Source organism: Neofelis nebulosa, chromosome 8 (genome assembly GCF_028018385.1).
Source record: "Neofelis nebulosa isolate mNeoNeb1 chromosome 8, mNeoNeb1.pri, whole genome shotgun sequence".
In the NCBI taxonomy this organism is placed as follows: domain Eukaryota; kingdom Metazoa; phylum Chordata; class Mammalia; order Carnivora; family Felidae; genus Neofelis; species Neofelis nebulosa.
This window is the reverse complement of record NC_080789.1, coordinates 94,452,682-94,479,479: the sequence shown is the minus strand read 5'-3', so window position 1 is coordinate 94,479,479 and position 26,798 is coordinate 94,452,682. Positions and strand designations below refer to the sequence as shown.

Below are 26,798 nucleotides of genomic sequence, written 5' to 3'. Positions count from 1 at the left end.
TTGTTGCTTTTGGTCTTTCTTTCCCACTCAGAGTCCCCTTTAATATTTCTCGTAGGGTTGGTTTAGTGGTCACAAACTGCTTTAGTTTGTGTTTGTCTGGGTAACTCCTTATTTCTCCTACTCTGAATGACAGCCTTGCTAGATAAAGTATTTTTGGCTGCATATTTTTCTCACTAAGCACATTGATATATCGTGCCACTCTCTTCTGCCCTGCCAAGTTTCTCTGGAGAGATCCTCTGCTAACTTGACCTGTCTTTCCTTTAGGTTAGGAATTTCTTTTCCATTACTGCTTTCAGGATTCTTTCCTTAAGTCTGTGTTTTGCAAATTTTGCTATGATACAGCTTCGTGTTGGCCAGCTTTTATTGATTTTGATAGGAATTCTCTGTGCCTCCTGGATTTGGATGCCAGTTTCCTTACCCTGATTAGGGAAGTTTTCAGCTGTCATTTGCTCAAGTAAACCTTCTCCTCCTTTTGTCTTTCTTCTTCTTCTGGGACTCCTGTGATATGAATGTTATTATGTTTCATGGAGTTGTTGAGTTCCTAAGTCTACATTTGTGATCCAATACTTTTCTTTCCCTCTTCCTTTCAGCTTCATTATTTTCCATAATTATATCTTCTATATCACTTATTTTTTTCTTCTGCTACTTCCATTCCTGTGTTCATTACATCCAGTCATTTTGCATCTTGGTTATAGCATTTTTTATGTCAGCCTCACTAGTTTTTAGCATTTTTTTATTGCTGTAGTAAAGGTGTCTCTGTTTTTTCTATGCTTTTCTCAAGCCCAGCTATTATTCTTATGGTCGTTGTGTTAAATTCTTGTTCTGTCATATTACTTATATCTATTTCGATTAGCTCCTTGGTTGTGACCTCTTTCTGTTCTTTCTTTTGGGATGCATTCCCCCATTTTAGCATCTTACCTTGGTCTCTGTCTTTTATGTGGTAAGAAAGCCTGTGCTTTGTCCTATTTCCCCTAGAGCTGGCACTTTGCAGCAATTTATGATCATTAGACCTGGTGCATGTGGGGTGATTTGTGCTGGTCTTCTGCGGGAGGAGCCAGTATTGCTCTGGCTCTTAATCACACTTGCCCTAGTGAAAAAAGGCACCTGTACAGTGCAGGGGTGTGGGGCGTAATGTAAATGGCTCAAGCCCTTGTCATGTGTACTGTACTACTTGCTGAAGTCTCTCCATGCTGATGGGAGGGGTGAAAAATGGCATCAGACCACTCTGTTCCCTGGAGAGGGGAGTGTATGCTGGCCAGTGTTCAGCATGCCCTTACAGAAGAGTAAACAGTTTACCCCCTTGTGCCCTCAGCTTCCATCCGATCCATGCCTTCAACCTGTGTCTGAGCCACTGGCAGCGCAGTGCTCCTTTGTTTTATTTATCTCAGGTGCCTGACTGGGTTTCTAAATTCCAAATTTTAGGGACCCTGCACAGGCCCGGACCTGCACTGATCCTCTGGGGAGGTTTTCAGTTCACTGTGGCTCACACATTTGTTCCAGAAGGATAGTTGCATGACTATGTAGGGACTTGGATTTTATAAATGGTAAAGCATAGTAAAAAGCCTGCATCCAGGTTAGCTGCCCTCAGAAGGTGTCTCTGCTCGTATGCCAATGAACCAAAGAGCCCAACAGCACCCGCCAGCTCTTTGTCCCCTTAGAGGCAGTGATGCTCTCAAATGCCATGCAAGGAAGGGGAGCTGTCTCTTCTAGCATGACACAGGATCCTTAGAGCTCGCTGTCCAAACTGAGGCCTCTGCCCTCTTTCTCCATAGGAGCATCACTAAGCCTACCAGGCTCGACTTTGGTGATGGCATGAACTAAACTTCAGACTTCCAGCTTCACTGCTTGTAAAAAACTTGAGATAATCAGCTCTGACTCATTTTCCCTGTCAGTAGTTTTGGGGAAGTGTTTTTCTTTTGTAATCCCCTGCATGCTACTTTATCTCTCTCTCTCCCTCTCCCTCTCTCTCCCTCTCTCTCCCTCTCTCTCCCTCTCTCTCCCTCTCTCTTCCTCTCTCCCTTTCTCTCCTCTCTGTCCTCTCTCTCTTCTCTCTCTTCCCCTACTCCTGACCTTCTCTCTTTCTCTTTTTCCTCTCTCTGTGATCAGGGCTCTGTCTGCTCTGTAGCACTTGGGATTCTTTTCTCCCCCAAATCACATCTCCACCCCTCCTACCTTCCATGATGTGGCGTCTATTCTCCCTCTAGTTTTGCAATTTGTTCTCTCAATCCTCAGCTTGTTTTCCTGGGTGTTCAGTATCATTTGAAAATTATCTAGCTATGTTTGAGGGACAAGGCAAGATCCTCCTACTACTCTGCCATCTTAACTCCTTTCCTCTGTATCTTTTCTTTACACAGTCTCTGTATCTTTGATATTCTGTTTGGAGAGACATTGTTTTCCTGGCTTTCATGTGTTTTCTTAAAGTTCTTTGTTCCATGTTTCTTTTAGTTCTTTGAACAGATTTTAAACCATTTATTTAAAGTCTTTGTCTAATAAGTCCAATAACCTGAATTATCTTTCCGTTAATTATTTTCTTTCTGTGAATGGCCCATACTTTCTTTTTCTGTTGTTTCTTTGAATGCCTCCTAATTTTTTCTTGTTGAGAACTGAATTTTTAAATATTATAGTGTGGCATTTCTGGGAATCAGATTTTTTCCCAGCTACCCAGAGTTTGTAGATGCTGCTAGTTGTGGTTTGTTGTTTATTGGTTTGATGACTCTTATAAACTATTTTTTGAAAGTATATATTCTTTGTTGTGTGTGGCTACTGAAGTCTGTGTTTCATGATCTTAGTGGTCAGGTGATGTTTGGACAGTTACCTTAAATGCTTAGAGCATAAAAAAGGAAAAAAGGAAAAAAGCAAGAAGGGAAAAAAAATACCTTCCCTATCTTTGTACACTGCCTTTGTGTTGGGGCACTTCTTCAATGCTTAACCAGGCCATTTATAACTTGCTTTATCCTTCACTTACTGTTTGCATAAGTGAAAGCTTAGGGTCTTTTCAGCCCATTTCTGAGCATGCTTTTTTTCCTGGGCATTTGCATGGTCTTCTCAATTCCCCCATATGAGCATGAGCTTTTAAAGTCCCATTTTTGCTGTGTTTCACCTTTCCTAACTTTTTCCTTCCTAGGCTTTTCTATTTAAGGCTTGTCTATATTGGTGTCCTTTGCCCCAGGCTGCTATGCCAATAACTGTGCCTTTAAATCTTTTTGGGAAAAGCTGTCTGGGATGGTGCCCCAGCCTCGGGTATTACTCAGAGTTGAGAGAAACAGAGGCCAGCCTTTGTGCTGGTCCTTAAGGGAGTTGCCAGTTCCAGCAGGGTCCATACCCTTTCTGTGGCACTATCAGGTTGTATCAGACATTCAGGCTGTCATCTTCATAGCTGCTGCAGATCTGGGTATGGGGAATGGTGAATGGAAAATTTAAAAGACCACAGTGCTCTCTTGCTGCAAAGCAACAGCTTTATTCTTCCCTAAGTCTTCCCCTGGCTGTTCTAAGTTTTTGAGTAGATTCCAGAGTTGTGCAAAAGTTGATTCTAACAATGTTTGTCAGCTCATTAGTTGAGTTTGGGAAGGAACTGCACCCTGAAGTTCCCTACTCTGCTATTTTCGGTGATGTCACTCTGTTCCAATATTTTTATTATTATTACTTTCTAGTATTTAAAACTTATATATCACTTACTTCAGCAAATAATTATATATTTTGCTAAATTATTTATTTTTTTATATACAGCTGACCATAAGCTTTTTGAAAATCCTACCATGTATATGTATATTCTGTATTTCATTCCATAGCAATTGATGAGTGCATCTTTCTCATTTGCATATGTATATATCCATTTATTATATCTGACTCACTTTGGCAAAATCTTACTGAGTTTTATAAAATTCACAGTTAAGGTGTGCCTGGGTGGCTCAGTTGGTTGAGCATCCAAATTCATCTCTGGTCATGATCTCAGGGCTCCTGAGTTCTAGCCCTGCATCAGGCTCTCTATTGTCAGGATGGAGCTCTCTTCAGATCCTCTGTACCCCCCCTCTGCCCCTCCCCTGCCTCCCCCGCTTGTGTGCACATGCTCTCATTCTCTTTCTCTCAAAAAATAAATATTTAAAAAGATAAATTAAATTAAAAGTTAAAACACATTTGAAAACATAATCTGATTGAGTTTAGATATTTTGCTATAAGGAATAAATATAATTACTAATTTTTATATTAGTGCTCTGTTGTTTTAATGCAGCAGTTATTAAAAAATAGACTTTTGAGGGATTCATGATCCTTTTGCTATAGTGTAAAAATTTGTTATACATTGGAAAATTTGGTGAAAGCATAGAATTAAGTCATGTAGACTTTACTTCTAGAGAAAAGTTCAAGAAGTTCTCTTTTCTGCTAAAGATTTTAAGGTATAAATTTCTTTGTAGATACAGGAAAGTAGATTTTTATTGATTTTTATATCAGTCATCATTCTAATGTATTTTTAAAATGGGCTAGATGGGGATTATTTAAAATTATTTTTATGACTTTATACTTGTTTGCTGTGTGATACAACTTTTGTCCACATCTTTTTATTAATGCCTGTTTTAAAATGATTACCTCCTTTTCTGTGTACTACACATATTTTATAAGAGCTGAAAATAAATTTCAGCACTAAAATATCTGGAGAATTAGTTATATAATAATTTTCTATATTACTTTAGGGACTGGTTGCTTTCTGAATTGTGGAAAACTTTTGTGTATTTTCACTTTTTCAGAGATGTCAGATTGTGTAGTATAAATCTCAACAGTTATTTCCATGAATTTATTTTTTAAGTAAAAGGATGTATGATTTTTAGATTTATATAACTTTGATGCATTGTCAAGATTAGAACTATAGTAACTTCTAAGAAAGTCTTAAAATGCAGATATTTGTCATTTGCTGTGGGTTCAATAGCAACTGTGTAATAAAAATAGAAATAGTCAGCAAATATTTAGCTTTTCTACCCCTCCCAGATCATAACTCTTCCCAAAACATATTTCCAGAGAATTGCTAAAAGGCAGTAAAAATGGAAATTCTCCACTCTTTAGATCAGAACTGTACTTAAAGCACTGAATATCAAAACCTATAAGTTAAAGCCACAGTAGTATTCAAAGGGACATTTATACCTTTAAACACATTACTACTAAACAGGAAATTAGAAGAATATTGTATGTTCCTGTCCAATGTTAGGAAAAAACAACAATTAAAACTAAACCCCAAGAAGGAAGAATGAGTTAATAAATTAATAAAATAGCAAAAAGCCTAACCCATTTTGAATATTGAACAATGAAGATAAAAGCTTATTCTTGGAGACAACTTAAAAGCAGGTTAATTTTTGATCTATAAATGATGAGTGTAAATAAACTGCATAAGGATTCAAAAACGAGACAAATACACAGAGGACATTAAGAGAACATTAGTATACCCAACTTAAAAAAAGGTTTTTTTAATGTTTATTTTTGAGAGAGAGGGAGACACAGAATCCGAAGTAGGGTCCAGGCTCTGAGCTGTCAGCACAGCACAGCACAGCACAGCACATGGGGCTCAAACCCATGAACTGTGAGATCATGACCTGAGCCAAAGTTGGTTGCTTAACCGACTGAGCCACCCAGGCGCACCTACACAACTTTATACCTATGCAGTCCATTTTATTTAAGAAGAAAGTAGAATGCCTAAAATTATAAGGAACTCTGTTAAAATTACAACCAGTATCATATTTAATACTGGATTGTGGAAATACTTCCACTGAAGTTGGGATGCCTATTATCTGTACTACTAAATAGAGTTTTGGTGGCAGTCTGGGCAATAAAATAATGACAGGAAAAATAAATTAAAAGTAATGATTGGGAACTCGATAGAATTAACTTGGCAAACTATTGAAAAAGTAGGAAATTTAGAAATTACTTGGTTGAAGAAAAACAGTCCAATAGTTTTTCTATAGGAAAACAATCAATAAAGAGTAAATAGGAGAAAAAGATTTCATATATGGTAGATATTTAAAAATAAATAAGTGCTTAAGAATAAACCAAAAAAGAACTTTAAGACCATTATGAAGTGAAAGGATAGAAAAAGAAAACCTGTGAGTTTCTACCATGTTCCTAGACATGAAGACTTGATTCCTTTCAGATTACTGATTGTATAGATTCAGAATACTCAAAATTTCAAGTGGATTTTTTTTATAGAAATGGAAAAGCCATCAACACTCCTTGGAATATAATATTCCATTGGTTATTATTTATAAAATGCCATTTTAAGTAGTTTTAACTAAAAATAGCTTTTTCACTTTTTCTTTTGGTTCCCCTTCCCACCCCTGCAACAAGTAAATCTGTGGTTGCCTAATCCAAGAGATGGTTTTGAATAATGGGTATATGTGTCCGTTTATTCACCAGCCTTTTTGGGTGCTAATAATTTGTCAAGTCAGACTTGATGCATGATTAAGTCTTTTCTCAATTGTTTCCTAAGAGTTTCCTTGGTGCATAAGCAAGGAGATCCCTAGTTTGCCTCGTTTGCAAAATAAGGGTCAATATGTCTGAATCTCACCAATTTATGTTACTTATATTTAAACCTACCCTTATGCCATTATACAAGAAATGATAGATAAACCTAAGGAAGAGACCAAGAGCAAAATGAAACAAAAGTAGTAAAGATACAGTAATAGAATATGACTTTCCTGGATTAAAAAAATGACTTGTTTATATAGTTTTTTGAAAATCTCACACAGTACTTGCCAAGAGTCCTAATCTTAGACACATTATGGCAGATATTTTGAAGTATAGTTCAAAAAAATTGTACAGTTTCCTAAATGAAAATAACAACAAAAAGGCTGGTCTTTGATTTCTTTTTTATAACATTAAATTGGAGGCAGTCAGTCAGTGTCCAGATTTTGATTTTATTTCTCTAATAGTTTAATTTTCTAAGTGATAAAATTCTTTTCATTTTTATTTGTTTTTTATTTTTTTAACGTTTATTTATTTTGAGAGGATGGGGTGGGGAAGCGGCAGAGAGAGAGAGAGAGAGAGAGAGAGAGAGAAAGAAAGAATGAGAATCCCAAGCAGGCTCTGCACTGTCAGTATGGAGCCCGACATGGGGCTCAGTCTCATAAACCATGCGATCATGACCTGAACTGAAATCAAGAGTTGGGTGCTTAACCAACTGAGCCACTCAGGTGCCCTGATAAAATTCTTTTTAAAAAGTAATTAAGTACTGTATATGATGTGAAAGTGAAGTCCTTATCTTTACACTCTCCCTCACTGTCTGCCAATGCTAGCCTCTAGAAGTAATTACTTTTAACTTTGGTATTTATTCCTTCTAGACATTACCTTGTATATATATCAAAATGACCTTTTAGTATAAGTAAAAATAGTATAACAATACCATACAGATTATGCAATTTACAGAATATCCACCAGATAGAGGCAAGAATGAAAGACATTCTTGCATAAATTGGGACAGAAAACACTTTCCCATATATATTTCTTGAACAAGTTGCTTGAAATATTTTAGCCACAGAAAGGTAAATTCATATTAAGAATATAAAATTATGCTGTACGTCTTTGGGTGTTAAAAACATGCATAAATAAATACTCAAGTCATGAGGAAATCTTCGTCTTCAGAGTCCTATGTGATTGATTGCCTAGGACTTAAAAGGACTTGTCAAAGGACTTAAATACTTTGTAACATTTGCAGTCTCCTTCAGAAGTGACTACTTTCTGAAAGAAACTTTAAAAGTAAATAATACCATTTTCTTTTTATGATACGTTTATATTGGATAAAAGAAATTTTCTGGAGGAATTCTTCCCTAGGCAGGTCTCATGAACACACTCAAGTTTAGTTTAAATTTCTTGAAAATATATTTAACATAAGATGGCAGCAGCAGTTAACAGCAACAAAAACAGTTGAGTATCACATCTATGCCTTAGTAAAAGACTTAAATACAAAATATTCATGTGCTGTTGAGGTATTTTTCTGTTTTTTCTTTTCTGTTTGTTTTCTTAAATTTTCTGTGAATATGTATTTGGGCAAAATATGTGATCAGGCATTTTATAGAAGCAGTGCAAGTGATTAATAAAATAATTATATTGAAATGTTAGTAGTAAGATAACGTTTTTGTTAGGTTATTTTAAATTAACACTATTAAGTGTTTCACAGAATAATATATGAGTAGTCATATATACTGCTATTGAAAGTATAAATTAGCAAAGCCATTCTGAAAAAGAAATTTAGATATTTGATAATTATTAGATAATTTAGTTATCAATTATCATTTAGATAAGAATAATTATTTAGACAAGAGCTATTCTGTCTCAGAAGTTACACCTGTGTGAGTACTACCCAAGGAAATAATCTGAAAGAACAAAATTATTAATTGCATTGTTATTTGACTATAACAGTACATTGAGAAACATGAAACATTTCCATTGGGAAATAGAGTGTATAAATAATGATTCAATATATTATGTGTATATCCACAAGCAGTATTGGCATTGGATATTTTATGACTTACAGTTGTATTAATATAGAATTCTCAGAAAATTGTGTGGTTACAACATATTAAAACATAACAGCAAAAAAAATCCCCACAATTATACATATTTAGAAATGTACTGGTTTGTGAGTTCTAGGAGGAAAAAAAACTAATGTTCTAAAATCAAGAGTGTTTACCTCTAGGTATTAAGTTCAAAGGTCATTTTAGTGTTCATTATGATTTTCTGTATTTTCCAATTAATGTATTTTATAATCAGCTTGCCTTATTTTCTTTGCTGTTGGTTATCTTCTGACAATCCTTTTATTTCTGGGTTTCTTGTTATGTATGCATGAGTTCCTTTCTGATACCATATGTTACTTGATTTTGGTTTCATTTTTGGTTTTTTTAGGCCAAGATAGCAAGGTTAACCAAACGCTTTGGAGCAGCCAAAGAAGATCTTAAGAAAAGACAAGAAGTAAGAATTTCTATTCTTGTATAATTAATATTGAGCTCTAAGTGGTACTTGGATAATCGTGAGCTGGGAAGAAATTCTTCCTTTATTACAGGTCTGAAATTTGCTTTCCTACTTTGTACTTCCTATATGTTTTTTCAGAAGCTGCAACTCTGAAGCTAATATTAACCCTTTTGTAATCGTCAATTACTGTTTTCATATATCAACACTTATATTAATCTATTTTATAGTATTCCTGAAGTTATGTTTTGTTTCATTTTTAAAATTTTGTTTTTGGGATTTATCTTCTCATGTTTCTTTCTTTTTACATTCTTGCCAGGGTCCTATTTTTGTCTATTTCCCCCAAGGTGCGTTAGTGTACCATTGCCTGGAGTGGCCCCTTCTCATCTTTGCTTACCTCAGGTGGTTAAGTGCAAAGATCATAGCATAACATAAAACTCCAGTGTATAGTCTACCTTTTGCTTTTTGTTGTTTCCTTAGTTATTCTGTAATACATATATATATATTTTTTTAATTTTTTTTAATGTTTATTTATTTTTGAGAGAGAGAGAGAGAGAGACAGAGCATGAGTGGGGGAGGGGCAGAGAGAGAAGGAGACACAGAATCCGAAGCAGGCTCCAGGCTCTGAGCTGTTAGCACAGAGCCCAATGCGGGGCTCGAACCCACGAAATGTGAAATCATAACCTGAGCCGAAGTTGGATGCTTAACCGACCGAGCCACACAGGCGCCCCTGTAATACATATATTTTTAAAGAATATTTATTTATTTATTTATTTTGAGAGAGGAAGAGAGAGCATGAGTAAGGGAGGGACACAGAGAGAGGGAAAGAGGGAATCTTAAGCAGGCACCATGCTGTCAACTCTGAGCCTGACACGGGGCCCAATCTCATGCACCCGTGAGATCATGACTTGAGCCGAAATCAAGAGTCAGATGCTTAACTGACTGAGCCACCCAGGCACTCCTGTAATACAAATTTTTAATATAGCACTTGTATATTGCATTATAGTTTTCAGTTTGATATCTTTATTTTCCTCTTGACTTTTTCTATTATGGTACATTACATTTCTTTGTCATGAGAGCAACATTGTCTGGCACTTACCAATTGCCAATAACAGTTATTTCAGTAGTAATTATTACTGTAGGATTTTCCTGTTTTCATTAATTTCATATCTTCTTTACTTGACTTTAAATAAAACCGTTTTGAAATAATTATAGATTAACAAGAAGTTGTAGCAATACTACATAGACTCCTGTGAACTTTTCACATAGCTTCCCATAGTGGTGAAATCTTGAATAACTGTTGTGCAATATCAAAACCAAGATATTGGTACAATTCTGTTAAGTAGTCTGTAGACCTTAATCATTTCTGCAAAATGTAGACCAGTTTTTTCATGAATTCATTGTGTGTGTGTGCATGTACACATTGATCCCACGTACAGATTTATGTAACCTCCACCACAGTCAAGATCTAGAACTGTTCCGTCACCATGAAGGGACTCCCTCATCCTGCCATTTTATAGTTTCAACCTATCTCATTTCCCATACCTTCCCACTCCTGTCCCCTGGCAACCACAGATCGGTTGTTCATCTCTATATTCCTTTTACCTAACTTTTTAAGCTCTGGTTGCTCTTTTTTCTTGAGCAACTGATAGTTTTCATCTTTGTTCTACACAGACTAATCCCACCAAACCCTCCATTGGCCGTACCCAAAGATTTTTTTTTTTTATTATAGCTTCTTTAATTATTATAATTAATTCTTAGATTCTAAACTCCACTTTTCTCAGCTTTTGTTTTTTTGTCATAATATAAAAATTGAACTATTTGTCTTCTTATATTAGAAAATTGATGTAAACCTTTTTTTTAGCCTTTAAAACAATTTTATTTAATGTTTATTTTTGAGAAAGAGAGAGAGAGCACGAGCAGGGGTGGGACAGAGAGAGAGGGAGACACAGAATCTGAAGCAGACTCCAGGATTTGAGCTGTTGGCACAGAGCCCGACATGGGGCTCAAACTCATGAACTGTGAAATTGTGACCTGAGCCGAAGTCAGACACTTAACTGACTGAGGCACCCCTTTTTTAACCTTTTTTATTTGCTATTCTTGAACCAAACAAAGGGCTTTGTAATTTTTCCTTTGTTTTTTATACAATGTGAATTTCCACTTTTTCCCTTTTATGTCTGAACTACGCAGCATACTGCCCACTATATACTTTTCCAGTGTTTGTGTATGTCGAGTTTGTCTTCAAAACTACTTTCTAGTTCTTTTTGTTTAATTTATTCAAAGGCTCTAGGCAGTCACAAACTTTAAGGAATAAAAATGAAAATATTACAGTGCCTGACAGGTTTGTTATGGAGAGCTAAAAGTATAATGGAAATGACAAACACTGTATAATTCCTAAAGATTGGAAAAGGTTAATTTGAACAATTAGGGCATGTGGTACTTGAATAAAAATATTGAGGTGGTCTTCAAACTTTCAAATTTTGTTCCTTCCTCAATTAGCTTTTGGGTAAGGCCAGTTTTATATGCCAAAACTGGGACATCTTTCTACCTATTCTTGTTAATATTTTCTTGTAACAACAGCGATTTCTAGAAACCTCAAGAATTTGTTCTTTCATGTCCTAATTCGCTTTAACTATGGTATCCACTATAATTTTGCATCTATGTCATGCTAGATTTTGAAAACAGGAGAGATACAGAATGAAAGTTTAGAACTTAGTTCTCGCCCTTATTAAAATAAATAAACAATAATACTTTAAATGCTTTTCTTCTATTTAGATTTGCTCCTTGGTCCTCTGATATTAACCAGTTAAAAACAAACCCCACCATGCAGGTTTGTCTTAAAACATTTTCCGTTTTAGGTTTTAAAAGCAGAAAACCTTCATAGGCAGTTTACTATTAAGTCCACATTTATAATCTAATCTGTGTTATTGCCTTACAATTGCTGTCTCTAATTTATATCCTTTCTAGTTCTTACTATAAAAGAAATGTAAAGATATTTCTCATTCTTTATCTATGAAAATCAATGATGTAATTGATTCAGTAAAATTTTAGATTAAATCTAAATTCTACGTTTGAATTTTTTATTTAAAAATGTTTTGTTTTTTTTTAATTGTGCTACAAACACATAACATAAAATATATCATTTTTAACTTCATAGTTAAGTAGTGTTAACTATATTAATAACATCATTGTGTAATAGGTCTTTAGACATTTTTCTTCTTGCAAAACTGGAACTCCGAACCATAGAACAAGTACTCCAGTTTCCCCTCCCTTCAGCACTTGGATACTTTTTGTTTCCATGATTTGACTACTCTAAATACCTCTTAAGTGAAATTATATATAGTATTTGTTTTTTTGGTTCATCTGTATTGTAGCATGTGACAAGATTTCCTTTTTAAAGTTTGAATAATATTCTATTGTATATAGTATACACCACATTTTCTTTATCCATTCATTTATTGATGGATATTTGGGCTGATTTCATCTCCTGGCTCTTTTGTGAATAATGCTACAATGAACATTGGTATGCAGATACCTCTTTGAGATCCTGGTTTCAAGTCTTTTGGATATCTACTGGAAAGTGAAATAGTAATTTGATTTTAGTTTTTTGAGGAGCCTCAAAATAAAAGAGACTTTTTATTAAAAAAACTTTTTAATAAAAGAGACCACCCTATTTTTCATTCTTACCAGCAGGGAACAAGGTTCTAATTTCTCTACATTCTTGTCAACACTTGTTATTTTCTGTTTTGTGATAATGGCCCTCTAATGGATGGGAGGTGGCATTTCATTGTGGTTTTGATTTGCATTTCTCTAATAATTAGTGATGTTGAGCATCTTTTCATATGCTTGCAGTCCATTTTGCATGTCTGTAGAGAATTGTTCAGGTCCTTTGCCTGTTTTTTAATTAGCTTGCTTGTTTTTTAATTAAGTAGTAGGACTTCTTTATGTATTCTGGTTATTAACCCCTTCCATCAGATATATTATTTGCAATTATTTTCTCCTGTTCCGCAAGTTTCATTTTTGCTCTGTTTATTGTTTCCTTTGATGTGCATAAGTTTTCAAGTTTGATGTAGCCTCCTTTGTTTTGCTTTATTTTGTTGCCTGTGCTTTTGATGTTATATCCAAGAAATCATCACAAAATATGATGTCATAAAACTTTCTCCCTGTGTTTTCTTCTAGAAATGTTTAGTTTTGGTCTTCCATTTAGGTCTTTGATTTATTTTGAATTAATTTTTATATGTGGTGTAATGGTTCTGTTTCATTCTTTTGCATTTGAATATTGAGTTTTCATACCATTTATTGAAAGACTGTCTTTTCTCCATTGTGTAGCCTTGGCATCCTTGTTGAAAATCCCTTGACCTTATACATAAGAGTTTATTTCTGGGATGTCTGTTCTAGTCTATTGGACCATGTGCCTGTCTTTATGCCAGTACCACACTGTTTTGATTACTATAGCATTGTAACATGTTTTGAAATCAAGAGGTATGGAGGCTCCAACTTTGTTCTTCTGTTCCAGGATTGTTTTGGCAATTCAGGGTCCCTTGAGATTTCATATAGATTTTAGTATGCTTTTTTCTATATCTGCAAAAAATGACATTGGATTTTAATAGACATTGCATGGAAACTTTTGATCACTTTGGGTAGTATGGACATTTTAGCAATATTAAGTGTTCCAGTCCATGAACATGGGATGTCTCCATTTGTGTCTTTTATTTTAATCAACACTGTTTTGTAGTTTTCATATTAAAGGTCTTTTGCCTTTTTGGTTAAATTTACTTCTACATATTTTATTCTCTTTGATGATATTGTAATGGGGTTGTTTTCTTAATTTCTTTCTCAGATTGTTGGTTGTTAGTATATAGAAATATGATTGATTTTGACTTTTTTTTTTTTTTATCCTGCTGCATTGCTGAATTCATTTATTAGTTCAAACTTTTTTGTGTGTACCCTTTTGGGTTTTCTGATTATAAGATCATATCATCTGCAAACAGAGACATCCTCACTTCATCCTTTCTACTATTGCTGCCTTTATTTCCTTTTCTTGCATAATTGCTTTGGTGAGATTTTTCCAGTACCATGCTGAAGTTGATGAGAGTGGGCAACCTTACCTTATTCTTGATCTTAGAGGAGTTGTTGTTGAGTATTATGGTAGCTATGGGCTTTTGACATATAGTATTTTTAGGTTGAGGTAGTTTACTGCCATTCCTAACTTGTTGAGGTTTTTTTTGTGTATTTGTTTTTTTATCATGAAAGTGTTGAATTTTATGAAATGCTTTTTCTATAGAAATTGAGAAGATCATGTAGTTTTTTTCTGCTTCATTTTGTTAATGTGGTTTTGATTGATTGATTTATACATTGATTGATTTTCCTGTGTCAAGCTATCTTTGCATTCCAGGGATAAATCTCACCTGGTCATGTTATATAATTCTTTTAATGTGCTGGTGAATTTGGTTTGCTAAAATTTTGTTGAAGATATTTGCATCTATGTTCATCAGTGATATTAGGCTATAGTTTTCTTTTAGTGTAGGATCTTTGGCTTTAGTATCAGGATATGCTGGCCTGGGTTTGGAAGTTTTCCCTCCTCTTCAATTCTTTGGAAGAGTTGAGGAAGACTGCTGTTAATTCTTTAAATATTCTCCATTGAAGCCATCTAGTCCTTGGTATTTTTTGTTATTAGGATGTTTTTGATTACTAATTCAGTCTGATTTCTTATTCAGGTCTTGTTCAAATTTTTAATTTTTGATTCAGTCTTGGTTATATATTTCCAGGAAGTTATCCATTTCTTCTAGGTTATCCAGTTTGTTGCCATATAATTGTTCATAGTAGTCTTTTATGATCCTTTTTTATTCTATGGCATCAGTTGTAATGCCTTCTCTTTCATCTATGATTTTATTTATGTATTCTTTTTTTTTTCATAGATAATCTAGGTAAAGGTTTTGCCAATTTGTTGATCCTTTAAAATGCCAACTCTTAGTTGATTTTTTTACTACTGAGTTTGTGTTCCTGTTTTATTTATTTCTGCTTTAATCATTATTATTTCCTTCCTTCTTCTGAGTTTAGTTTGTTTTTCTTTAGTCACTTGAAGTATAAAGTTAGATTGTTGATTTCAGGTCTTTTTTTTTTCCGATTTTTTTTTTTTCCCCCCCAGAGATAGTGTGTGTGAGCACAAGTCAGGAAGGGGCATGGCAGAGAGGGGGAGAAAGAGAATCCCAGGCAGCCTCTGCACTATCAGGGAGGAGCTCTATACGGGGCTCAATCTCTCGAAAAATGAGATCATGACCTGAGCCGAAATCAAGAGTTGGATGCTTACCTGATTGAGCCACTAAGGAGTTCTGGTCTTTTTTCTTTTTTAAGAAAAGCATTTACCACTATAAATTTTCCTCTTATTTTTTTTTTTTATCTACTTATTTTGAGAGAGACAGAGACAGCGCAGGAGGGGTAGGGACAGAGAGATAGGGAGAGAAAGAATCCCAGGCAGAGCCTATGCTGCCAGTGCAGAGCCCAATGTGGGGATCGAACTCACGAAACAGTGAGATCACGTCCTGAGCCAAAACCAAGAGTCAGACACTTAACAGCTATCCAAGTGCCCCTAAATTTTCCTCTTAGTACTACTTCTGCATAAATTTTTCCTATAAATTTGGTATGTTGTATTTTTGTTTTTATTTGTCTCAAGATATTTTCTAATATCTCTTATGATTTCTTTAATCTATTTGATTAAAAAAAATTTTTTGGGGCGCCTGGGTGGCGCAGTCGGTTAAGCGTCCGACTTCAACCAGGTCACGATCTCGCGGTCTGTGAGTTCGAGCCCCGCGTCAGGCTCTGGGCTGATGGCTCGGAGCCTGGAGCCTGTTTCCGATTCTGTGTCTCCCTCTCTCTCTGCCCCTCCCCCATTCATGCTCTGTCTCTCTCTGTCCCAAAAATAAATAAAAAACGTTGAAAAAAAAAAAAAAAATTTAAAAAAAAAAAAAAAAAAATTTTTTTACTGTTTTTTATTTTATTTTTTGAGAGAGAGAGAGACAGAGAGCACGAGCAGGGGAGGGGCAGAGAGAGAGGGAGACACAGAACGAAAGTAGGCTCTAGGCTCTGAGCTGTCAGCACAGAGCCCAACATAGGTCTCGAACTCATGAACTATGAGATCATGACCTGAGCCAAAGTTGGCGCTCAACCAACTGAGCCACCCAGGTTCCCCTATCTATTAGATTTTTAAGTGTGTTTTAATTTCCACATATTTGTAACTTCTCCGTTTTGTCTTCTGCTATTGATTTCTACTTTTGTTCCATTGTGGTTGGAAAAGATATTTCATCATTTTCATCTTTAGAAATTTGGTGAAGCTTATTTTGTAACCTGATCTATTCCGAAGAATATTCTGTGTGCACTTGAGAAAAATTTGTATTTTTCTGCCATTGGGTGAATATTTCTACAAATGTCTGTTTGGTCCATTTGGTCTTTGTTCAGTTTTGCTATTTCCTTACTGAATTTTTCTCCAGATCATCTCTCCGTTATATAGAATGATGTACTGAAGACTCTCACTGTTGTGTTTCTATCCGTTTTTCAGTTCTATCAATGTTTATATCATTTAGAAGCCATGATGTTATGTGCATATATATTTATTAATATTGTATCTGGTCAGTTGATGCTTTTATCATGTTCTTTTTGTTTCTTGTAATAGTTTTTTACTTTAAAAGCTCTTTTGTGTCTTACATAAGTATGGTCACCCTTTCTCTCTTTTGGTTATCATTTGAATGGAATATGTTTTCCCATTATTTTACTTTTGGCCTGTGTATACCTTTAGATCTAAAGTGAGTTTATTTTTAACAGCATATAGCAGGATCTTGTGTTTTATTCATTAAGCCAATGTATGTCTTTCTGTGGAGAATTTAATCCATTGGGATTTAAAGTAATTTCTGTAGGGAAGAACTTAATTAGTATTTTGTTAATTATTATCTATTTGTCTTGGAATTGTTTTATCTCTTTTTTGTTGCTTACATTCTGTGTGTTTTGTTTATATATTTTTAATTTTTGCAGTGACAGTCTTTAATTTCTTTCTCATTCCCTTTTGTGTATCATCTATAGGTATTTTATCTGTGGTTACCATGGGGGTTACATAGATCATTTTAAACTGGTAACAACTTAACTTCAATCACATTTAAGAACTCTAGTCTTTATATTTTCCCCTCACAGTTTTGTTACTGGTTTTATTATATCTTTTTATATTGTGTATCCTTTAACAAAAATGTGGTTATTTTTGTGTTTAAATTCTATACAAGAATTAAATGTGATTTAATGTACCAGCTTTATAGTAATGCAGGATTCTGTATTTGTGTATTTACCGTTACCAGAGAATTTCATCTTTTTTGTGTGCTTTCTAGTTTCTGTCTAATGTCCTTTCGTTTTCACTTGAGTGATTCCTGTTAGCATTTTTTTGTATTGCATTGTAGATCTAATGGTCATAAATTTCCCTAGCTTTTTATTTATCTAGGAATGTCTTAATTTTGCCTTCATTTTTGAATGAAAGTTTTGCTAGATATAGTATTCTTGCTTGGTAGTTTTTTCTTTCAGCATTTTAAATATATCATTCCACTCCCTTTTAGCCTTCTAGGTATCTGCTGAGAAAACTACTGATAATCTTACGGGAGCTCCCTTGAATGTGGTGGGTTGCTTTTCTCTTGTTACTTTCAGAATTCCTTATCTGTGACCTTTAACACCTTGACCGTGTTTTTCAGTGTAGATCTCTTTGAGCTATTCTAGTTGGAGGTTTCTGAGCTTCTTGAATTTGTATTATCAGTTTTCACCCTCAAATTTAGGGAGTTTTGGCCATTATTCAAAGACTTTCTGCTCATTTTCTTTCTCTTCTATTCTTAGATTCCCATATTCATGTATTGGTCCTTTCAGCATTTTCTCATAAGTCCTTTGGGCTCTTTCCCCTTTTTTTCATTCTTTTTTCTTTTTGCTCTTCTAACTCCATAGTTTCAAATGGCTTGTCTTCAAGTTCACTAAGTCTTTATTATGCTCAGTACAGTCTGGTGCTGATGCCCTGTAGTGAAATTTTCATTTCAGTTACTCTTCAGATCCAAAATTTCTTTTGGTTCTGTTTTAGTATCTATTTGTTAATATTCTTATTTTCTTCATGCATCACTTTTCTAATTTCATTTAGTTTTCTGTCTCTGTTCTCTATTACCTCATTGAACATCTGTATGTCAGTTATTTTGGATTAATGGATAATCCATAGATCCCTATTTCTTTAGGGTCAGTTTCTGGAGATTTATTTCTTTGGTGGAGCCATATTTCCCTGTTTCTTTGTATGTCTATTTCTGTTATGTTGAAATTTGGGCACTTGAAAAAACAGCCACCTTTCCCTGTCTTTTCACAGTATATTTATACAGAAAAAGACCTTTATTATTCAACTCAGGTAGATACTCTAGCAACCTCTCAAACTTTTTCTAGAGATGCATTTTCACTGAGGTTGTTTGTGTAATCTCTTATCTGAAGAGTCTTGTCTGTTTCTACTTGGGAGCCCCCCCTTCCCCCCTCCCCCAATCATCTGTCTTCCATATTATAGTTTTCATTTTATAAGCCATTGTTTTGGAGGTCCCCCCTGCTCTCTGTCTGTGCTACTATAATTTTTCTGGTGCTGTACCAAGCTGATAGGTTTAACTTGTTTTCATATGGCCTCCAGACATCCAACATGTACTACTTCCTTCAGGTCAGGTGAAACAGAAACCAGTGCCTCGGTCAGTACCCTGAAAAGCCATAATGTTGCATGAATGTTCCACTCTTCTCTTTCCTTTTTGAAGGAGAAGCCACAAGTGAGGAATTTTGATTGTGCCATACTGTGTTGGGAGGGGTTTGGGGTATGGTAGGTAAGTGCAACAGACTTTCTTACTCACTACAATGCATCTCTTCTTGGCCTCGCTATTGCTTGGGGTCCTATACTTCTTGACTGGTTTCTGGAATTCTGACAAAGGAAATTTGGTCCATCGCATGAGAGAAGGAGGGTGTTGGGCTTCCAATTCTACCATCTTGCTGATGTCACCACACTAGTATTTATTTTAAGGACTTCCATCCAGTGACCATACTGTGTTCTAAGCCAATTGTATTTATTTATGCTTTTTTCCTTTTTCTGTTTTTCTCCATGAAATGTTCTTTGCCTTCATCTTAACTATTTTGAATGTACTAATTAATTACTCAAAAGACCTATTTGAAGGTTTTCCTTAAAAACTTTTTTAAAATTGAGAGTGCACAGTTACTTTAATTTGTTTTTCTATTTGTTTAATACGTTTTTGTTCACAGATTTTAAACACCTTTAGAGTAATATATTGTAATTGTACCTTTTGTCCTCTCTACATGTATAACTAATACAGTGCCATACTTGTTGATGAAAATTCTCCTTTTATCCTATAAAAAGCATCAAGATTTGTTAATTGAGGGTGCCTGACTGGCTCAGTCGGTTAAGCTTCTGACTCTTGATTTCAGCGAAGGTCATGATCTCTCCTGTTCATGGGATCAAGCCCCATGTTGGGCTCTGCGCTGATGGTGCAGAGCCTGCTTGGGATTCTCTCTCTCCTGTCCTTGTGCACTCTCTCTCTCTCTCTCTCACTCAAAATAAATAAACATTTTTAAAAAATTAAAAAGAAAAGATTTGATTGAAAAGAGTGATTAATAGCATGTACTTGATGTAATATTAAGCACTTCAATATTTAATTTAATACTTATTATTATATTTAAATAAGTCTTGAGAGTTATTTATATATTTTCATTTAAGAAGTAAATAATTATAGTGTAATTACTGATGGAGGCCCAAGTAATGCTTATTAACATGTATAAGAATTCCATTTCTATATTCCCTGTTTTTGGGGGTAAAGGATGAAATTAGTTGATACTTAAGTTTAGAATTGAGACATCTTTTTATGAAGTTACATGTCACCTAGTGGCAAGTATTTATTTTTTAAACAATAACTGTAAAAATAATTTTGATTTGAGAATTTTGATTTGTGACCTTAGGCACCACTTAATTGGTAATCACCTATTTTGGGAAGGAATACATTTGTACCTTGTTTGTTGAGTTTCTGTTGGTAATTTGGTGCCTGCTATGCATGGTATATAGTAGGCATTCACTAGATATTTATTAAATGAGTATGTCTAGTTATTCTTTAGGTTCATATTATTAATATTTATCAGCATGTAAACCGTTTTCACATCATTTTATTTACTCATCTTAAAAACTGAGGTATAGGAATTATTATATTAATCTTTCACATGATAAGCAGTTGTCTCAACAGATTAATTTGTTTAAGGCACAGCTAACAAGTGGTAATGCCAAGATTCAAATTCTTGTCTCATGTAGTAATATTTTCTACTATATTATGGAAGTAACAGATAATATGTTGAGAAACCACATCAGGGTTTTGTTTTTTTTTTTTTAATATTAAGTTGGTTTCAGGTGCACAACATAATAATTCAACACTTATATACATTATGAAATGATCACAGTAGGTCTAGTTAAGGTCTTATTTTTAAAGACTCCTTTTGTATTGGGTTTTATTTTACCTGGGTGTTTTTCTCCCCCAGAATCCACCAAACCCACCTGTATCACCAGGAAAGTCTGTGGTTGACGTCAACAGCAATAATAACAATGTGCCATACAGGTGAGAATTGTAAACAATCTGTCAGATTTTTAACAGAACAAGGTTCTGATTCTCTTTATTTTATAAGAATGTTTTGGAGTATATTTCTAGTTATTTTGTAGAGAAGTTTAGTATCCTAAATTAAATAGATTTTTTGTTTGTTTATTTGTTTTGTTTTGCTATAATTATTCATTTGTGGTTGGTGACTGGCTTTGCTAATTTATTATAAGGCTTTTCTTTGGTCATTTAAGATTTAACAACTTGTGTTAAATAGAATTCTTTCAAAGTAACTGAGAAATGCTTTGATTAGGGGTAATAAGAACTAATGTCTACAAATACTAGGATATACGTTTGGGTTTTTGGTAAAAATGTTAAGGACATTAGAATCTAAGAGAAAGACTCTTCCTTAATGCCATAGACCCCAGCGTGCTGAAATCTATGTGCCATCTTGGCCTCAGCATATTCATTTGCACTTTAGTGCTATAGTACCCAAATCTAGTCGCCCTTTTCCCCCTACGGACCACTGCTTTCTCTATTCATAAATTGATGTCCTCCGGAATGGCATTTGCATTGACTATTTGTGTGTGTGTGTGTGTGTATATATATATATATATATATATATATATATATATATGTATGTATATTTTGTAGAAATGCAGGCACAGTGAGACAGATGCTGGAGTCCAAAAGGAATGTAAGTGAGAGTGCACCAACATCCTTTCCAACCCCTGTGAATACAGGTAATATTTTTAAACAACAAAATAACATTTTCTTAGGAATTTTATAAAGGCTTTAGTTCTCTGTTCTTACATTATTTTGAGACTGAAATGATCTAAGGAACTGAGCATATTTATCTAAACTTAAATAATGAGTACAAAATTTTATTTAAAAATCAGGATTACAGATATGCAAGAAAATATAGGAATTCAAGTCTCTAGTGCTTCTCAAACTTTCTGGTTTCCATATCCCTGTATAATCTTAAAATATTATTAAGAATCCCAAAGAACTTTTGTTTTTGTGGCTTATAGTAATTGATATTTACTTGGAGTAGAAATTAAAATACAAACTTTTACATGTTTATTCATTTAAAAATAATAACCTATATCATGTAAACACAAATAACATGGTTTAAAAAAAAAATTTTTTTTAGTGTTTATTTATTTTTGAGAGAGAGACAGAGCATGAGTGGGGGAGGAGCAGAGAGAGAGGGAGACAGAATCTGAAACAGGCTTCAGACTCTGAGCTGTCAGCACAGAGACCGATGAGGGGCTCGAACCCACAAACCATGAGATCATGACCTGAGCTGAGGTCGTACGCTTAACTGAGCCACCCAGGCGCCCCACAGATAATGTTTTAACGAAAAAATAACTATTTCCCAAGCTTAAAGCAATTAGTGGAAGTGTTACTGTCTTACAGTTTTACAAATCTGTCTTATACTTAAAACATTAAGACAGTTGAAGATAGCTAGATTCTTCTATCTGTCTCTGCATCCAATCTCTTGCAATTTGTTGTTTTGGTGGAAGTATTTGAATAAAGTTCAGTCTCATACAAATATGTACTTGGGAAAGGGCTAGCCATTTTAGATGATTTGTGAATATTGTTTGACACAGTCAAGTAGTTTATTAATGGTTAGTTGCAAAGTAGAATGTGAAACCATATCAATGAACTTTTCTAAGTTTTTCAGTAAAATCTATTTGTCTGTCTTGGATGGATCTTCTACTAATATCATTCATCAATCATTTGGAAAATACTCACTGAGTTATGTAAGGCTTCTATTATTGACACCTCAATAAACTTTTTAAAAAGCACATTGATTCTGGAGTGTCCAAGTAGCTCAGTCGGTTAAGCGTCTCACAGTTCATGAATGTGAGCCCCGTGTCAGGCTCTGCACTGACAGTTCGGAGCCTGGGGCCTGCTTCAGATTCGTCTCTCTCTCTTTCTCTCTCTCTCTCTCTCTCTCTCTCTTTCTCTCTCTGTCTGCCCCCTCCCTCTTGTGCTCTCTCTCAAAACTAAATAAATGTTTAAAAAAAAAAAAACTTAAAAAAAAATAAATATCACATTGATTTTTGTCAGAAATGTCTTTGAAGATTTGGGAAGCTGTCATGCGCTTAGTGGCAGATACATGTTTTTCCAGAGTTCTAATTTTTTTTTTTTGAAAACTCAAATTGTATTATTGCCAATAAATACTATTAGTTGTTTTCTTTGACTGCCAAGGTTTATTTTCAAGAAAAGGTTTGTTGGGGCACCTGGGTAGCTCAATTGGTTAAGCATCCAACTCTTGATCTCAGCTCAGGTCTTGGTCTCAGGGTCATGAGTTCAGGCCCCGCTTTGGGCTCCATGCTGGGTGTGGAGCCTACGTAAAGAAAAAAGAGAGAAAGAAAGAGAGAGAGAGGGAGAGAAGGAGAGAGAAAGAGACAGAGAGAGAGAAAGTAAGAAAGAGAAAGAAAGAAAGAAAGAAAGAAAGAAAGAAAGAAAGAAAGAAAGAAAGAAGAAAAATTTGTTAAATACCCAGTGTGAATAATCACAGTATAAGTCATTCTTCCAACTAAAAATGGTCTTCTGTGAAAAAGGTGGTTAGCTTAGTTTTATAACTCAAACAGTAGTACAAGCATTTTGCTTTGAGCCAAACACGCTACTTTGGCATGCAGTGGTAATGCTTGTTGTAGATTTCCTATTTTTTCATGCAGAATACTAAGACCTGTACTCAAGGGCTGAGATTTAATAATAGTTTCTACTACTTCATCATGGACATTCTTGAGTGAAACTGACTTTGTTTTTTACTGTGAACATTTGGGGGTAAAGAATGTATTGACAGTTTGGTACCACTCAATACCTTGATTTTTGTACTGAGGCATCAAGAAGTTTTACTCACCATTGCTTTTGCTCCATCAGTGCAGATATTTACATGGTGAAAAAAATCAAGTAATGTCTTATTGTTATGAAAATAGTTTTGATATTACCAGCTCCCTGAGAGGGTCTCAATAATCTGCACGTGTTCCCCTTGATAACACTTTGAGAATTGCTGCTCTAGTGTGCCTATTGTTTTGGAAACAGTACAGATCAGTGAGAAAGAAGCTTGGTCATCAGTTAGAAACCTGTTCAAATGAAAATAAAGATAAATAGGGGCGACTGGGTGGCTCATTCGGTTGAGCGTCCGACTTCGGCTCGGGTCATGATCTCGCAGTTCGTGAGTTTGAGCCCCGTGTCGGGCTCTGTGCTGGCAGCTCAGAGCCTGGAGCCTGCTTCAGATTCTGTGTCTCCCTCTCTCTCTGCCCCTTCCCTGCTCATGCTCTGTCTCTCTGTCTGTCAAAAATGAATAAATGTTAAAAAAAAAAAAAAAGAAAGATAAATAGTTGAGCCAAAATTACTATAAAACTTCAGTGACCAGCATTTTGATTTTCTCTGGATTTGGTATTAACTCCCTTATTTCTTAATTCATCTCCCACCTTCAGTGTGTTATGTCCTATATTGTATAATGTCATTAGAGTTTCAGTAGAGGCAGCTTCCCCTTCTTGGTTCCTCCCAGGTAATTCAGTAAAACTTAGTCCACAGATAGAGGTTTCACACATGGTCCGAATGATAAAATACCATGGCCAAGCTTCCTTTATTCATTAATAGTGATGATTCTTCCTAGATTGTCTATTTGAGTTTATATATTGTCATTGTCCTAAGGCATTTATATTTTTAGTGTAGTTTCAAAATTATCTGTATAGCTTCACCAAGTTCAGTGTTTTTTAGTCATTTTACCAGTCACTCTGAAATGACAATAGTAATTTTCAGGCACTGTTTTGATACTGAGAGATTAGTCTTCCATATTAGTCATAAGCTGTGTGCCAAAAATAGATGCAAAAATGTTTCTATAAATTTAATTGTAAGAATTTCCAAAATCTAAGGGGACCCCGTGTGGCTCATTCAGTTGAGAGTCTGACTCCTGATTTCTGCTCACGTCATTGTCTTGCGGTTCATGAGTTCAAGCCTCACTGCATTGGGCTCTGTGCTGACGGTGCTGATCCTGTTTGGGATTCTCACTCTCCCTCTCTCTGCCCTTCCCTGGCTTGCTTTCTGTCTGTCTGTCTGTCTGTCTCTCTCTCTCTCAAAATAAATAAAGTTTAAAAAAGACTTCCAAAATTTAAGTCTTGAAGAAATTGTATTATGAAAGACTTTACTGTAGCAATTGCAGTGCATTAAATTTGTATTGTATTATCCTAGCTGATAAATGAAGACAGCCATTTAAACTGAGACTTCTTTTTTCTTTCTATAGTATCTTCAACCAATCTTGTCACTCCTCCAACAGTTGTCAGTAGTCAACCTAAGTTGCAGACTCCAGTTACTTCGGGTTCTCTGACAGCAACGTCAGTTCTTCCTGCACCCAACACAGCTACAGTAGTTGCTACTACTCAGGTGCCTAGTGGAAATCCCCAACCTACAATCTCTTTACAACCTTTACCAGTGATTTTGCATGTACCTGTTGCGGTATCCTCCCAGCCTCAACTCCTACAGAGCCATCCAGGGACTTTAGTGACCAATCAACCGTCTGGCAACGTTGAGTTCATTTCTGTACAAAGCCCACCTACTGTGAGTGGTCTCACCAAAAATCCAGTATCCTTGCCAGCCTTGCCAAACCCCTCTAAACCAAACAATGTTCCTTCTGTGGCCAGTCCTAGTATTCAAAGGAACTCTCCTGCCAGTGCTGCAACCTTAGGAACAACACTTGCTGTACAGGCTGTTCCAACAGCACACTCTATTGTACAAGCCACAAGGACTTCTTTACCTACAGTAGGCCCATCGGGACTCTATAGTCCATCAAATAATCGAGGTCCTATACAGATGAAAATTCCAATTTCTGCTTTTAGTACTTCGTCTCCTGCAGAACAGAGCAGCACTACTACCCCAAGAATTGGTAAGTCACTATATAGGCTTAATAATAGAAATACAAGCATGTTAAGGGCCTTTAGATAATTGAATATTTGTGTTTGTGGAAGTGCTATCTTTATTTGAAGAAGAAAGTAAATAGAATACCCTGGAGGTTACTTTTAGTAAGTTTTTAGCTACCTAAGAAATGATGTTGTTAAAATGGTATTTGAGATACAGTTTATTTTGAATGAAAAGTTAGCATTTGTAATGTAGCTTTTAGTAATTTTTCCTAATCTGGGTGAAATTTTTCCTTTAGGCTTTGAGGCAAGCATTATGAATTTCTTTTATTATGCGTTTGGCAGGAATATCTGAATAGAACAAATTTATTTTAAAGTATCTAATTTACAGAATATATGCATATAAGAGGAAATGACAAATAACATATCTTCCCTACGCATGTGGAAAAATCCTTTGTGCATTCATCACTCACGTCTTCTAAATTTGAACAATTTAAAAATAGGTTCTTCTCTCTAATTTATTATAAAATGTTTGCTTCTTGTTTTATCTTTTATATATTTCCCCTGTGACATAGTATATGATTATGTTTGTATATGTCTGTATACTCTCCAGAATTGCAAAAAGGAGAAATGGATTTTACCTGTATTTAAAATCTGTAAAACTCTATGTCTTCCTTGTCTTTAGAAAGCACACATTTTGTATGCGTTATTGAACTTACTTATTCTTCATTTCTGGCCTCACATTTATTTCCACTATTGTAAAGTGGCTAAATGGGTAGGCATAATGTGTATAGTGAAATTGTTGTAATATCTCTTATTGATATAGTGACCATGAAATATAAGAAACATTCTAAAATACAAAATTACTTTTGTAAGTGAGATATACAAGCCTTTTGTTTTCTTTAATTTCCCATGTAGCCATTAGTAGTGTATTTGCCCTTCAAGTATATTTACTCATATAAATAGTGATTGTATTTTGTATTTCACAAGGCTGTTGAGAGAATAAATGAGTGGCTGATCAGAATTAACAGTGGACTGGAGCTAAATGTCAGCTTCATACAAATTTACATCTGGGATATAAGAAGAAATCTGAAATTTTATATAAAAATGCAATTAGTAATATGAGTATTTAAAATGTAAATGCTTGCATAGTACAGTAACAGTATTTGTTAGCCTTATCTGCTACCACATTATTCTTTAGGCACTCTAATCCATGTTTGCAGCACTGAAAGATACTTGCTTTTTAAATGAGGTCAGTGAACAAGATTTTAAGGGGGTTACTTCATTTTTCTTTAACTTCTTTTTTTCTAATCCTTAGTATTTTTTAATATGTCAGGTAGAAGGTGATTTCTCCTAGACATTG

The 26,798-nt window shown here is 34.9% G+C and overlaps 1 protein-coding gene across 5 annotated transcripts in view; it reads left to right on the top strand.

Annotated features, from left to right (window-relative positions):
* The window catches only part of ATF7IP (activating transcription factor 7 interacting protein), a 121,025-nt gene that overhangs the window by 70,159 nt on the left and 24,068 nt on the right, over positions 1-26,798 (top strand). For all 5 annotated transcript variants that reach the window (XM_058743601.1, XM_058743600.1, XM_058743599.1 and 2 more), the window contains exons 6-9: positions 8,878-8,943; positions 20,509-20,585; positions 21,216-21,304; positions 24,826-25,464. In XM_058743601.1, coding sequence (XP_058599584.1) covers positions 8,878-8,943; positions 20,509-20,585; positions 21,216-21,304; positions 24,826-25,464 — 871 coding nt within the window. The remainder of the gene's footprint in view (positions 1-8,877; positions 8,944-20,508; positions 20,586-21,215; positions 21,305-24,825; positions 25,465-26,798) is intronic.